The sequence below is a fragment of the Scleropages formosus genome, chromosome 3 (assembly GCF_900964775.1).
Source record: "Scleropages formosus chromosome 3, fSclFor1.1, whole genome shotgun sequence".
Lineage (NCBI taxonomy): Eukaryota > Metazoa > Chordata > Actinopteri > Osteoglossiformes > Osteoglossidae > Scleropages > Scleropages formosus.
In genome coordinates this window covers 35,359,612-35,374,370 of record NC_041808.1, presented here as the reverse complement: position 1 = coordinate 35,374,370, position 14,759 = coordinate 35,359,612, and the positions used below count along the sequence as shown (strand labels likewise).

The 14,759-nt window shown below is 47.6% G+C and overlaps 1 protein-coding gene across 3 annotated transcripts in view; it reads right to left on the bottom strand.

Moving 5' to 3' along the window:
* Positions 1–14,759, bottom strand: part of tnrc18 (trinucleotide repeat containing 18) — a 62,192-nt gene that overhangs the window by 20,326 nt on the left and 27,107 nt on the right. For 2 of the 3 annotated variants that reach the window (XM_018732732.2, XM_018732733.2), the window contains exons 5-12: positions 12,574–14,358; positions 10,538–10,640; positions 7,891–8,084; positions 6,523–6,669; positions 4,438–4,625; positions 3,596–3,989; positions 1,249–2,205; positions 584–786 (exon numbers count right to left, since the gene is read on the bottom strand). In XM_018732732.2, the coding sequence (XP_018588248.2) occupies positions 584–786; positions 1,249–2,205; positions 3,596–3,989; positions 4,438–4,625; positions 6,523–6,669; positions 7,891–8,084; positions 10,538–10,640; positions 12,574–14,358 (3,971 nt within the window). The remainder of the gene's footprint in view (positions 1–583; positions 787–1,248; positions 2,206–3,595; positions 3,990–4,437; positions 4,626–6,522; positions 6,670–7,890; positions 8,085–10,537; positions 10,641–12,573; positions 14,359–14,759) is intronic. The other variant, XM_018732734.2, reaches the window with a different exon arrangement.

The following is a 14,759-nucleotide window of genomic DNA, read 5'->3' as shown; positions in this document are numbered from 1 at the left end:
AACTCAGTGGGTTCTACCATCCTGCTGCGAGAATTTTTATCATTTGAAACCCCAAGCATACTTTGAGGCAAACCAATATTTATGTTAGGCAAGAGTAGCACAAACACAAGTGTCAGTAAAGATTTAGTTTGCACAAATGAGCCATTGCAGCACACACGGGTTCATTCATTCATCCTCCAGCTGCTCTCCACCTTTCTCACACCAGTTTTAGTGCTCCGTCGCAAATGTGGCCTTTTAAAAGATTTCTCAATGAGTATTCCAATTTTGTGGAAGTATAACATCCTTTCTGAAACACGCAGGGTTTCTGGGATGCCAATCACAATTGGGAAATACATGGCCAGCACAAAAACACACACACACCAGCTGGGGAGTGGGTTTTGTACAGTCTCAGAAAGTCAGTTGTCTACTGGTGTGCATGAATCCAGAGTAGGTCACCCAGTGCAGCAAACACCACACAAGCTTACAGTATATATCTACTTTTCCACAGACAAATTAATGGAAATGTAATGGATTAAAATGGGAAAAAGGCGCCAATTATTGTATCTGAGTGGCACATGGGTGGCAACCCTGCTCAGCCCCTCACCGGTTCATCCTTCCTCTGCATCCAGCTGTACTTCTTGTTGGCCTTGAGCTCCCTGGGGAGGCGCAGCATGATAGTGGGGCTGCATTCCTGTGCCTCCAGTAGAACCTGCCTGCCAACCTCCAGGAGGATGTCCAGGCCCACGTGAACAGCTTGACCTGGACGCACAGAGCACAACCCAGTCCAACAGGGAACTCGCAAATATGCTGACAGGACGACAGAGAAGGAGAGAATCGTGATGGCTTTGCTTCTTCCACATACTTACAAATGCAAAGATATGAGTCAGGTGATTAGGGAAATGCACAGGGGAATAAACTCATTAATTACATGTAGGGAAAAGAAGGGCGTTTAAACACAAAATCAAAATATCATTCGTAGGAGACTGAGCATGCAATGAAAAAACCTTTTTTTTCCTGGAACTTTTATTATTAGTTCTGAAAACACTGAGGGCTTCAGTCTATCCCCTATAACCAATGTCACTGATCCAAAAAGCTGAACCAAGAGCAGTATAACAACACTGCAACTCGTAAATCAGAACGTCACCATTCCACCATGCATCATTTCGGCTACATTTAGACTATAGCAATTCCTCATTGTTCTTTAAATTACTACAATTTCATTTTTGATTAAGCCTTCTAGCCTGTCTATGTTTCAAAGGTGAAACGTACGTTGGGTGTGTATGCTCTGCCTCTCCAGCTCCAGCATTGCCATTTGGCTTAGAAGGACCATTCCCTCCAGGGACGTGCCATCCCAGGGGTGCTCGGGCACCGGCCCAGCCTGGGGAAGTTCACTGGCCGTCACCAGCGCAATCATGCCTGCCATTGGGTCCTCAGGCATGATGCTCAGATGACCCGGTGGTAGAGGCTCCGTTGGAGGGCAAGGGTGCAGCAGGAATGGACCATCACAGGAGGACCCAGGTGCACTGGGGGATTTGACCACCGATGGCTCAGCAAACTCAGGGCTGCAGTTGAGCTCCTTGGCAGAGGAAGCAGCCTGCTGTAGCAGATCGAGTTCAATGCGGCATTCCTGGGCCTCCTCATAATGGCTTGAGAGGTCAAAGCTTGTCACCCGAGGGCTTGCCGAGACCTCCATGATTTCCGGAACAGGGGTGGCAGGGACAGGGCCTGAAGGTGACTGGCAGGGCAGAACCTCACAGCTCTGGACAGAAATCTCTTGTTGCTTTACTTTCTCTTGCCTTTGCTCATCCTCATCTATCTCAATCTCAGGCGGGCAGGTAGCTGCATGGTGATCCTCTAGTTCTGATGGAATGGCATCATCATGGCTGGAGACAGCATGTGACATTGTCCTACCACACAATGGCCCCATGTCCTCCTGGCACAGGCCCTCCTTGCTGTCCTCCAAGTTTGGCTCTTGCTTGAGTGCTGGGCTTTCCTCAGTAGATGGTAGTGGTCTGGAATTGTGCAGAGGCTCCACCATGACCGGAGAGCGCGTTCGCACAGGCTTGATGTCACCAGGGGTTGCCAGGTGGTCCGAGACCCCTGCTGACAATGGTACGTCTGGGGCCAGCCCATCCGCATCAGCAGCTGCTGCTGGCTGGAGGAGGTAAGGATAGTGGCTGCCGAATGGGGCACTTATGGGTTGGTAGGGGTAGCCAGGAGGGATTTCTACAAAAAACAAAAGACACACACACACACACACACACACACACACACACACACACACACACACACACACACACACACGATAAGCCATTAAAATGGAAGACCAATGCAGAAGAAAAGCACTTTAGAGTCAAGCTCTGTCTCAAAAGAAACAAAAAAAATTGTTCTTTTCTTGCTTTGGGCTAAAACTTAAAATTCACAAGTTCTCACAGTTACAGCCAAGGCCAGAAGAGGACTTTTCCAAGCTTTTAGGCCTCAGCAAAGATCTACTACATCCAAAGCACTGTGTGGTAAGCCCATGGGGCTAATGGAAGCAGACTCTTACTTAATGGCATTTCATAGTTTAGTTTTTTTTTTTTTTTAAAAAAAAAAAAAGCAATTCCTCATTTTGTGCAATGAAGAATATTTTGCAATGAAACAAATTAATCTTTACCTGATAAAACCCAAGTGAACAGATTATGACAGCACATAACAGGCATTATACTGAAACAAATTAACGGAAATTTTTTTGTTAATCAGGAAGCTCTCTGGACATAATGCAGCAACACACACGCACAGAGACCGACTACGGTGCTTGAGTTTCACAGTAGAAAACTGACTCGTTAATTGATGATAGGCACACACACCTCAGAGATCTTTTGTGAAACGTTCATGGGCCAAAATTGCTCTAAAGAAAGTACCCCCATGCACAGACACATGTGCGCACACCACACGACTGCAAGCATGACTCTTCTATTTATACTGAAGATAAAACATTTAAAAAAATTAAAAAATAAATAAATAAATAAACCTTGCATGCAAGGGGGAGGAACATAACACAAAGAGTGAGCTAGAAGCAAATGCCCCTTGGGACACGGTTGGAGCCCATTCTCTACAACTGTATGTAAGCTACTCATTAGAGTTGAAAAACACAATACATCGCAAGGACACACTTTAACACACATCGTGGCCAGACTACAGAGAAAAAAAGTTACATAATAAGCTAAACTGGCGATGGTTAGCCAACTTGAGTTATAAAATGTCATGAACAGACATTTTTGAGGAAACAAATTCTTTCAAAGTGCAGAGAAATTTTAAGTAAAATATAAAATTAAAATCAACATTTTACAGCTAAACATACTCAGTTGGACAAATGTTTCAACATAAACTAGCCAGCAATAACGTTGCCTAAAATGTTGGTTACAAGAATCTCGAAGAAACCTCAGTGGCTTCCCCTGTCCTTCCAATGTAATCTCATGACCTCATGATATTCTTATGTGTTTTTTTTTTTTGGGGGGGATTTGCTGCTGAGATCTCATCACATTGCCCTCCACTAAAAGTCTGAGCCAACGCAACAAAAACGGCACAGCTCTGCTAATTGTGAAGACCACATGGAAGCATCCACATTTCTCACCAGAATATAACGTCTGGAATGGGGAAGCAGCCTTTTTCTGGAGCTCCAGTTCTTTTTTCTCACCCTCTTGCACAGATTCCTCTTTGGATGGAACAGAGGGAGGTGAGGTAGAAACAGGGCTCGGAGGGTTTGGGGTATGGGTGGAGTAGGACTGCTGTCCGAGAGCCACCTCTGATTTCTGCTGCCTCTCCGACTTCAGGGCTGCAACGGGGGAGGGCAGCGATGGCACAGGCAGTAGAGTCAGGGCCTTGCCATAAGAGGTCGAGGCTGTTGGCTTTCGGGAGTGTAGGGAGGGTGCCGAGTTTGTTGACAGACTCTCCTTGGAGACCTCGCCATTTCTCTTGGCCGTTTTCTCTTCTAGCTCGGCTCTTTGTTCGCTCGCCTTCAGTCGCTCCTGTTGGCACATGGCCGGCTGTTAAGACCTTCCAGCAGGGGTACCTTCACTACTAGGAATCCAATGTCTACTCAAAATGAGAACACCTTAGCCAGCCCCAATCCCACAATGTTTATATGGCCCTCTCCAACCTTCCCATACAGGAGAAACTCCAGAACTGCTGAAGCAAACTTCTCAATAATCATTTAGGGGCAAAACACAATGAAAATGAATATATGGACTATTTTTATTACCGTTCTTCCTCTCCTCCAGTTATTTTTAAGTGTCAAACCAAAAGCAAACTGTATTCACCAGCAATAAGCCACTGCTGAGAGTTTGACATGTCACATAGACCCTGTTGAACAGTACAGGTGTGACTGCAGTTTCTGTGATCACATGGTACTGGTCACACTACTGTCTCCAAGATGTAAATCAAACATAATGCATGGTGATAGAAATTACAACCCACCATAAACTGGGCACTCCTCTGCAGCTCTAGGACCTGGGCTGCCTGTTGCTGGATCATATAGAGTTCTTGCTGGCGCAGCAACTGCTGGTGGGACAGGAGCTGTAGCTGGTGGGCGTGCTGGAGGGAGCTACCTGGCGGGGGGTACATGGCAGGCCACAGCGGGGGGGCACGCTCCATCAGCTCTGCTGCTGCACAGGGAGAGCAACACAAAGTCACGTGTCACACAAATCGGCGATGGCCAATGTCTTCAGCAGGTGTACACATATCTGGTGCTGGAGGGCCACCAGGTGACCTTTGCTGAAGTAGTTATTTACAGTGCATTCAGAAAGTATTCAGATCATCTTTGAGATGTTCCACACCTAGTTTAGAGTCTACTTTATACTTAGTTGATGCACCTTTGGCAGTGATTAAAACCTTGAGTCTTCTTAAGCATTACGTGACAAGCTTTGCACACCTGGATTTGGGGATTTTCTGTCATTCTTCTCTGCAGATCCTCTCAAGGTCTGTCAGGTTGGGAGGGATCCATTTATTTCCAGGGGTCTCTAGAGATGTTCAATTGCTTTCAAGCTCAGGCTCTGGCTGGGTCCCTCAAGGACATTCAGAAAGTTATCCCTAAGACACTTCTATGTTGTTTTTGCTTTGTGCTTAGGGTCATTGACCTGTTGGTAGGTGACCCTTCAGCCCAGAGCCCTCCGTAGCAGGTTTTCATTAACAATATACCTGTTATTTTGTTCCATTCAGCTTTGCCTCAACCCTAACTTGCATTCCAGTCCCTGCCACTGAAAAACAACCCCCCAGCATGATGTTACCACTACCATGCTTTGCCATTGGGATGGTATTGTGTAGGTGATGAGCAGTGCTTGCTTACTTTCCCACATGACACATAGAACTTCAATCTTAGGGGTGCGGCAGCGCAGCAGGTTTGGCCTGTGCCTGCTCTCTGGTGGGTCTGGGGTTGAGTCCCGCTTGGGGTGACTTGTGACGGACTGGCGTCTCATCCTGGGTAGCGTCCCCTCTCCCTCCAGCCTTGCATCCTGTGTTTCCGGGTTAGGCTTCGGCTCTCCGTGACCCCGCTCGGGACAAGCGGTTTCAGTCAATGTGTGTGTGTCAGTTCAATCTTGGTTTCAACAGACCAGAGAATCTTGTTTCTCACGGTCTGAGAGTACTTTAGTTGCCTTTTTGCAAACCCCAAGAAGCCTTTCATGTGTCTTTTACTGAGGAGAGGCTTCTGTCAGGACACACTACCACAAAGCCTAGATCGGTGGAGTATTCCAGTGATGGTTGTCCTTCTGGAAGTTTCTCCCATCTCCTCACAGAATCTTTGGAGCTCAGCCAGAGGAACCACTAGATTCTTGGTCAGCCCTCTAACCAAGACCCTTCTTCCCCCAATTTTTCAGTTCAGCCAGGTGGCCAGCTCTAGGAAGAGTCATAGCTGTTCCAAACTTCTTCCACTTAAGAATTATGGAGGTCACTATGAACTTTGGAACCTTCAGTGTTGCAGTATTGAATTTTTTTGTAGCCTTCATATCTGTGCCTCAATACAATCCATTTCTCTAAGCTTTGCAGGGAATTCCTTTGATCTCATGGCTTGGCTTTTGCTCTAATACACACTGTCAACTGTGGGACCATATAAAGACAGATGTGTGTGCCTTTCAAAACCATGTCCAATCAACTGAATTTACCACAGGTAGATCCAAATAAGGTGTAGAAACATCTCACAAATCAATAAAAACTGGATGCACCTGAGCTAAATTTCAAGTGTCATGACTAAGGGTCTAAATAATATGATATTTCAGTTCAACAAATTTGCAAAAATTTCTAAAACCCTTTTTCGCTGTGTCATTATGCAGTACTGAGTGTAGACTGATACTGAAAAATAATTGAAACAATTTTAACATGGCTCTAGCATATAAAAATGTGAAGGGGCATGAATACTTTCTAAATACACTGTAGATAAAATCCATCAGCAGATGGAAAGACAGCTGACCTGCAGTGTGATGGCTGAATTAGGAAAACGTTAAATATATAATAAAATGTACACCCAAAGGATTGAGGAGAAAAGGGCTGCAAGGGAATGGTGGATACCATAGTGGGGAAGGTGTTCAGTGGGGATGACCAGCAGCTGTCCTGACTGGGGGTCCCGGGCAAACTGGTACGATGGTGGAATGGAGCCAGGTAGGGCTGGGGGGTATCCTGGGGGCAGGCTTTGGTGGAGAGGAGGGGGGCCCAGGCCTGTTTAGAGGTAGCGCAAACAACAAATGCTTAAACATATTGCTTTACTGTGACAGAACTCCTTGCAAAGCACCACCTTGTGTACATCTCACTTTTGCAGCAGGTGCTTGGAGCAGATCAGAGGTCCAGAACCATGTTTTCACTGTACCAGTGCCTTGTTATCCTTTCCACTGCTCTGTAGCCTCAAATCTAAAAATTATTTTTAGCACTTTATTGCATTCTGCCATCAAATATCAGGGTGTGTCTAATGTGGTCCTGCTTTATTTACTGTGGAGAACCTACTCCAGGCTCCATGGCAATGGGGGAGCATGGCATGCCTGGTAAGGGGAACATGTTCTGGAGCAGCTATCATATGACTTTACTAAAGCACACTGGAAGAAGTAGATATTATCAAAATACTGCTGAGAAAGGGAAAAAACAGGGGGTGGGAAAAAAAAATCTTTTAAAGTAACATCCTTCAGGTTAATTAATTTATATATTCATTCTTTATCAACAATCAAGTTTTCAAATACAGAGTCACAGTCGTCTGCCGCCAATCCTGAAAGCACAGCACAGGGCATGAGGCAGTGTACATCCTGTATACAACACCAGTCCATTGCATGGCAATCTCTCTCTCTCTCTCTCTCACACACACACACACACACACACACACACACACACACACACACACACACACCCGGATGAATCTGAGTTGCCGGTTCACCTGAAACATGCCATTAGACTCTCAGCAAAATCCATCTTGCATGTTGAATCTATGGCAAGACCACCTTACTGATTATCCTGAGGGCAACAGCATGTAAAGATCTGTTGGAATCAATGTCCCTGTCAATTAACCGTCTTGCTAATTTTTGAAAGAAATTTTACTTTTCCATTTAAAAAGTTATTTAGGAGTTTCACAAAAAAATGAGAGGTGGCTACAGGTTCATACTTGATACTTCCTGCAAAACAGTTAGCAGATTCATTAAGTGCAAGTAAATTCCTGGATGAGGACACCAGTCCACATTCATTGCAGCTAAACAGGAGCAGGAGCTGAGTGAGGTGACCCCTGGCAGCATGCTGCTCTGCCCATTTTTGTGCGTGTTTATATACTGTTACAGTGACAGGATGCACGTTCTCACACGCATCCTATGAGCATAAGGTAGCAACTGCAACCTATGTGTTTATATCACCCTAGCAGTTCAGGGGTATGGGGAGCATCAGCAAGGAGTGTACGGCTCCTACCGTAGTGCGAGCTGGGAAGCCACATGTGAGAGCCACCTGCTCGGGGAACCCAGGGATGGGAGCCAGGATCCAAAGGGCACCGGCTAGGACCAGTGAGGCTGGGGCCACCTGTGACCATGAGGTTGGGGTTCAAGCTGCTGGCAGACACAATGGGAGGGTGCATCTGCGTGTACTCAGACAGCTCCTTACTCTCCCTGCAGAAAAAATAAAAACAGTGAGACTTTGAGCTATGAACATCTCACACACGTGCCTTGAACATGTGACTTGTCCCCTATATTTTCCGACACCTCGAAAGAGAGCAAATGCAAGTTTTGAAACTTCAGAGATTTAAAATTCAAACACATTAAGAGATTCGCAATCAATGGTAAAACACATAACTCGGTCCAGAACTTCACAGGGGAACACAGAACATCACACAATGACGACAGACATGACCAACACAGCTGGTGAGCCAATGACTTGGGAAGCCACCTACATAAACAGGGAGGCACTACGCTAAGCACAAGTTGGACACATTTCACTGACACATTCACATGCTAAAGAAAACAAAACACCTCCACAGCAACTACAACAAACCACTCGTGTAACAGCAGCAGGATCCCCTTCACTTGTATATACTTATAGCTCTATAAAAGTACTGTATTATGATAGTTAGTAGTCAACTGTCTTCTTTGTTTCTTATGTGATGTATTTGTTTTTCTTGCCTTATGCCTGCGTTAAGGCGCTCTGTGTCACTGCATGAGAAGAGCGCTCTATAAAAATGAATTGAATTGTACAGGTGCATACTGTGTACTTGTACAGGTGTGCCGTTTTTCATAATGGAAAAGCCTATGTTCAGTTACTATGTGTATATGTCATATGTACACTGATTCATATGGTGGAAGGAGACAAACTGGGTGTAATCAAGAATTATGTGTCTGCATCCAAAAACATGTTCCAGCTGGAGCTTGTTTGCATATTCCATCAAGACAAAGTATATACACAGTTTATAGGATATGTGATAGATTGTAATGTAATAATCACACACAAACGACAGGAATAGGAGCAGTGATCAAAAGGTGCTCACAACACACATTACTGCACCACTTACAAGTAAACTATAAAGGTCAGAAGCAAGAATTAAAGGAGAGGAGAATGATGAGAGCCCTTGCTAAAGAGAGAAGTCGGTGGTCCAATCAGTGGTCATGTCCCCCATAGTGTGATAGCGTCATCAGTGCTGTTGGTGCAAGAAGACAACGGGACTACAGTGAACAGGCCACATTACGCTCATGCTCGAGGATTTCAGATGTACTTTGTAAGTCTTGTTTTATCAGCCTACAATCATCTGTCACCTGTCCAGGATAAAGCGTGAGAAATTACTCTTTTCTAAGTCCAAATTTTGCCTGAAAAATGTTCTCTCATCCCCCCCTTCAAAATTTTGAACTGCGCATCGAAAAAGGAAGCAAACACACCAGGGCGGTTTGCAGGAGGCCAGGTGCGCTGAGTCAAAGAGCTTGATGATGAGAAGCGAGCAGGTTTCATACTTGAGCATGTAACATGCATGGCAGACGCAGGACACAACACCGAGTCATAACGTTGCCCGGTTCCACCGAGAGAGCCAACTAATTAATTTCATTATTTCCCTCCCTTTCATTGTGGCCTTCTTCATGTGCCTCTTGCCTGCTGGAAACTTGAGATGCTCTCTTATCAGGCTACTCCTGGCTCTCCATCGGCTCCCCGAGCACCAATGTGGCACATCTTGACCAAGTGTCAGCACTGACATGTCCATAACATGTGTTTATAGGGCTCAGGCGATAAATCTCAATTACATATAGGAGCTGGGGGTGCAGCAGTGGGCTTTAACAAGTAACCTTCAAAGGACAAACACCCCCACTTTTATCGACCCTTATCCACATACTGGAATTCCAGTCTTAATTTCAACAGCATTCCAAGCCCTCCTCCGCGTGCGCACACGCACGCACGCAGTGAAGAGAAAGGGAACGGCTTGTTGTGCCGCCTTCGTGGCTTTATTGTTCGTCCGCCAGGTGCGAGCCCATCACGAGGCTCACGGCAGGGAGAAATAAATGTCACGAACAAGAAACAATACGGCTTCTCCATTTCCTGTTTTCCATGTTTGTGCTGTTAGATCATATTTTAAGGAACTCGCAGCCCAAAGCCTCAAGGGTGACATGTTATTGCTAAAATCAATAGAAACAACACCAGATGGGGGGAAAAAATAAAACCCAGCAATAACTCAGTTTATTTTCAATAAGCCCTTGTCTGTGGCCAGAACATCCATGTAATTCTATTTAAGGCTAGGTTCATTTATGAAACAAAAACTTCAGTTTGGCCAGCAAGTATTCTGAGAAAATAAATGCTTTGTACATTTTGACCCTGAAGTTAAAAAAAAAAAAAAATTATAGTGACTCTCTCTCACACACACACACACACACACACACACACACACACACACACACACACACACACACACACACACGTACACCGATGACCCACCTGTAGTATGTTGGTGTAAGGGAAGGGTGTGGGTTTATCCTACCCTGCCATACTCACACAGTAATGGTACACCCTCCTATCGCTCAAACCATAGCAGTGACTGACAGGGGACCACAAACATGGTACCCGCACCATGCCCCACACCCTCGCTTACCGCAGCAGCTTCTCCTGCTCTTTCTCCAGGCGCCCAGCCAGAAGTCGGTCGTCACGGTGACGGACACGCTCGTCACCTCTGTCATCCTGAGGACGGCCTGAGGCTACAATAAAATGGGGAAGGGATATGTGGACAGCGTTCACTTTTTGCTGTACTGGGGCTGTTCACAGTGCATCAGCAGTGAGGACAACCTCCAGAAGCCTCTCAGGAACCCACGACCCACAAAAGAGCACAGCTCTACACACAACCCTCCTTTGTTCTTCACAAAAACCAAGCGGGGCCTTAGACACACACTTCAGGAGATCTGAAAGAGTACCACACAAAACCCCAAAATACAGCATGCATTGGAGCAGCGGGACATATGCACGGACTCAAGCAGCAAAAACCAAAGAGAGGCGATCCACATGTCCACCTTCGTGACACTCCAATGCACTGCCATGCAGAGGCCCGTGGGACAGACACGGAAGGTGGTGATTTGGGGTGATTCAGCACGTGGACATAGTGCATATTTACAGCTGAGCAGAGCACCACATATAGCGAGGGGACACGAGGACAAAACATGCTACAAAGGGCTGCAAGATGAAGCCGTTGATGTAAACCTTTAAGTTTACATCTCGATTCTTGGAGCAAATGGACCCTACTCGAAGTGTCTCTTGTTGTTAGATCATAGGGAGGTAAGCGATGGGTCACTGAAGTAGGCAGGAGGGTTTAGGTGCCACACTGCGGGGTCACCAGAGCAGCGAGGTGGTGATATGTAGTGTTGTGTCAGAACTGGTTGGGTTTATTTGTGAGTTGGCAATAATTAGAGCAACCAGTGCCTGTGCTACAGGTGCAGGGTGTCTGGTATATCTGCTATGTATGTGTCATGGGCCTAAGTCAAGTAAGGGAGGTGCCCACTAGACAACCCCAATGAAATGCTCATGTTGGCACCCTGTGAGCTGATGAAATGGTTAGGGAGGAGGTTGAGCCTCTTGGAGCAGAGTTGCGCAGGTGTATGATGAGACCGCCTGAGGTTTTCTCTGGGGTTAGGGTTAGCACCAACTTGCAAGGTGGTGAGGTCCATGGAATGAGGCCTAGTGCACAGCCCTTAGCATAAGCACAAGGACTGCAATATGTTATGTGGTATACAGTAAACATGTTCAGTAAGCTGAGGAAATGTGGCCATAAGATAAGCTTCACGACTGGCTGAAGGAGGAGTGAGTTTTTACACTGTTGTATGTAACCTTCGCAAACTTTGTCAAAGCACTCCGTTTTGTCTCTTGCAGTCTCTCAGCTATCCATTGGAACAGGGCAGCAGTACACATAGCTGGTACGCAGAAGGAGGGAACCCCCATAAGAATTTCCATTTGTTTCCTGGACTACAAAAAGCGAGACCCAACAACGAGGCCATTTCCAGCCTACAAAGACAGATACAGATAAGTACACTAAACCACACTTCCCATTTCTTAAATACTCTGTAAATTCAAACGTTTCCCTTGCAGCGTGAGCACACTAATGTTGTTACTACAGTCCCCTGGCAGAGGGGAGGAAATAAATTAATGCTTTTCTCCTCACTCTCCCAAGGCTGAATTTATTGCTTAGCAACAAACCGAGAGGTCTATTAGAATGCAGGCCCCGTCTGCGCCTTTTAGTTCTGCTCACTAAATTATGTCTGATGCGGGCAAAGCAGTGTCTTAGTCAGTGAAAACATTTCACAAACTGTTTCCCCCTCACTGGCAGCAGCTACTCTGGGCCACAGAGAGGCCTGACAACATGTAACTGCCCAGAACACACTTCCCATACGAAGTCTGGATGGATGGATGCTCACACAGCTGCTCAGAAGGAAATAAAAAGGTCTGTGTGCTTCCAAGGAAAGTCTGAAGAGAGACGAGCAGTCACACAATTTGGGCAGCAGGTGAAAGCTAGGAAACTGGCGCATGCTACATTTGGGTGGGGGGCACTGACCACAACAAATAATGCACTGGCTAGGAGGTGATTCTCAGGAGCGAGCAACAGCGCGCTTTCTACATTTTCATAGATGCTTGAGGAAGGGGTACCTTTGACACTGCCCACCAGCAGGGGTCGGTCCCGATCCACTAGGCTTGAGCTTGACTTGCTGCTGTCCCTCTGACGGGCGACTGCCACTGCAATGCCCACTGGGGGGTGCCTGACCTCCACCTCACCCTGGGGGCCAATGCTTTCACGGCCAAAGGACTTGGCGCTCTCGGGCCGCTCTGGATCCCTCTTGAGGTGCTTCGTGGGCTGCAGGGGCAGGAGAGGCTGTGCCTTGGAACCCCCCAGGGAACTGGTTTCCAGCTTCACGCTGCCCAAGCCGCCAAATGGGTACTTGGTATCAGAGCCATGAATAGCATTAGGCTCTTTGGCAAAACTGCCACTGTACTTGATCAGGCTCTGCATAGCCGATACCTCCCCTCGGGCACCGGGCACAGAGCCCTCCGAGACCCCCACTCCTGCAGGCCCTGGAATTACTGGGGCATCCAAGTACGCCTTCTTCCCCTCCTCATCTGCCCGGTTGCCAAGCCCATGCTGGGCCACCAGCACTGCCATCTGATTTGAGGCATAGTTTCCCATTTCAAAGGGTTTCCACTTGAGGTCAGTGGATGGGAAGCCCTTCAGGGACTGCTGCTCGGTAGGAACCCTAGTGGGGTCTGTGCCATTGTGCACCTTGGCAGAATCTCTCCCGGAGGGCCTGGGCACCCGCTCACGCTCCTGGCTTCGGTATTCACTTTCAAGACCCACTTTGACGACATCTTTGGGAGTGGCACTAGTTAAGTCTCGAGCATCAGGGGTGTGGCCCGGTCTGCACATATACGACTCAGGGGGTGGAAGTCGTTTCACAGGCACAGCGTTTGACCTGATGACTGAGCCCTCTTCCCTCACCAGCTCTACCCTCTTGCTGTCCCCATGAACACGCTCCAGCACGTAAGGGGGTCGTAAAGGATCCAGCAGAGTTCTCTCGGGCCCCACTTGCAAGCCCCCAAAGCGAGCACTGTTCCTCTCGCTGATTTTGTCATTTTTGTTGTCGCGGGCTTGAGAGGCTATCTGGATGGGCCCGTTCCTCTCGTAAACCTCAACAGAAGGCACAAATGTCGGTGCGATCACTCTGTGGTCCTTCCCTGCTTCCCTTCCAGCAGGTGAGTGGGGGGGGTAGAGGCTCGGTGATGGGTTCTTGCCAGAGAACACTAGTCGGGGAGGAGGCTGGGGTGGATTGCTGCGTGGGGAGGGGCAGTCACAGGACACATGGATGCTCGCTGCACACATCACAACAGAGTCACACTTCTTCAGCTTGTCAGGGAGGGAAGGGGCGCCAGAACGCAGTTCCTCCTCCTCGTGCGCCACTGTCCTGTCACATCGCTCTTGTTCGGTGCCCTGGCACCGCATGCCACTGCCAACACTCCTACAGGTTCCGGACAAGGTGGCTTGAGAGGGGGGGTGCTTGTGCTTGGTTTCGTAGCTCGTCATAGGTGGATGCTCATCGAGGAAAGGTGATGAGCTTCCCCCACTGTGAGGGGGCCGGTCAGTGCCACCTGGCCTCCTTTCTTCCTCTACCTTCACCTCCTGGGTAAGGTCCACCACACTGCGTGGCCGTGCTTCTTCCCTGGGCCGCTCCTTGTCCCGGCGGGTAAGCAGGGGACCAGGTTCACTCTTGTAAGGCTTTTCTCTGCTGGTCTCCCTTACAGAGTCCTTGGGTCCCTTGGGATGTGGAAGGAGCTCCTTTTCCCTGGACGCAGAGCTGGCTATATGGATGGCTGGAGTTCTACAAGAGGGGGGCTGGGAGTGCAATGCCGGCTGTGCTGGGTGGCCCGGCAGGTAAAAGCCATCTGAAAGACAAGAAATGTTTTCGTGCTTTGAAACGCCTTCTGTAATGTTGAAGGAGACATACTTAGAAATGGCTTTGTGTGAGATGGTTTACTGCACCTTCACATACACTAGTGTCAACACATTCAGTCCATTCACCCGAGGCTGTAGAGCAAAACCCACTGCCACCAGAACCTTGTGCAGCAGTGTTCCTACATCTACATCCTGAAAACAGTCCATACTCTGGAAGAATTGCTGCACGGAAACTTCCGGCTTCCCCACATTACTGCCTTTTGTTTTCAGCTCAGCTGGAGCAGAAACTACTTTGGTAGCATGCGGTAATGTTTCTTTCAGCTTAATACCAGCCCTCTGTGAGGTCCCAGGCTCAGGCCTGCTGGAAAAGCAAGGCTGTAACACAATCCTG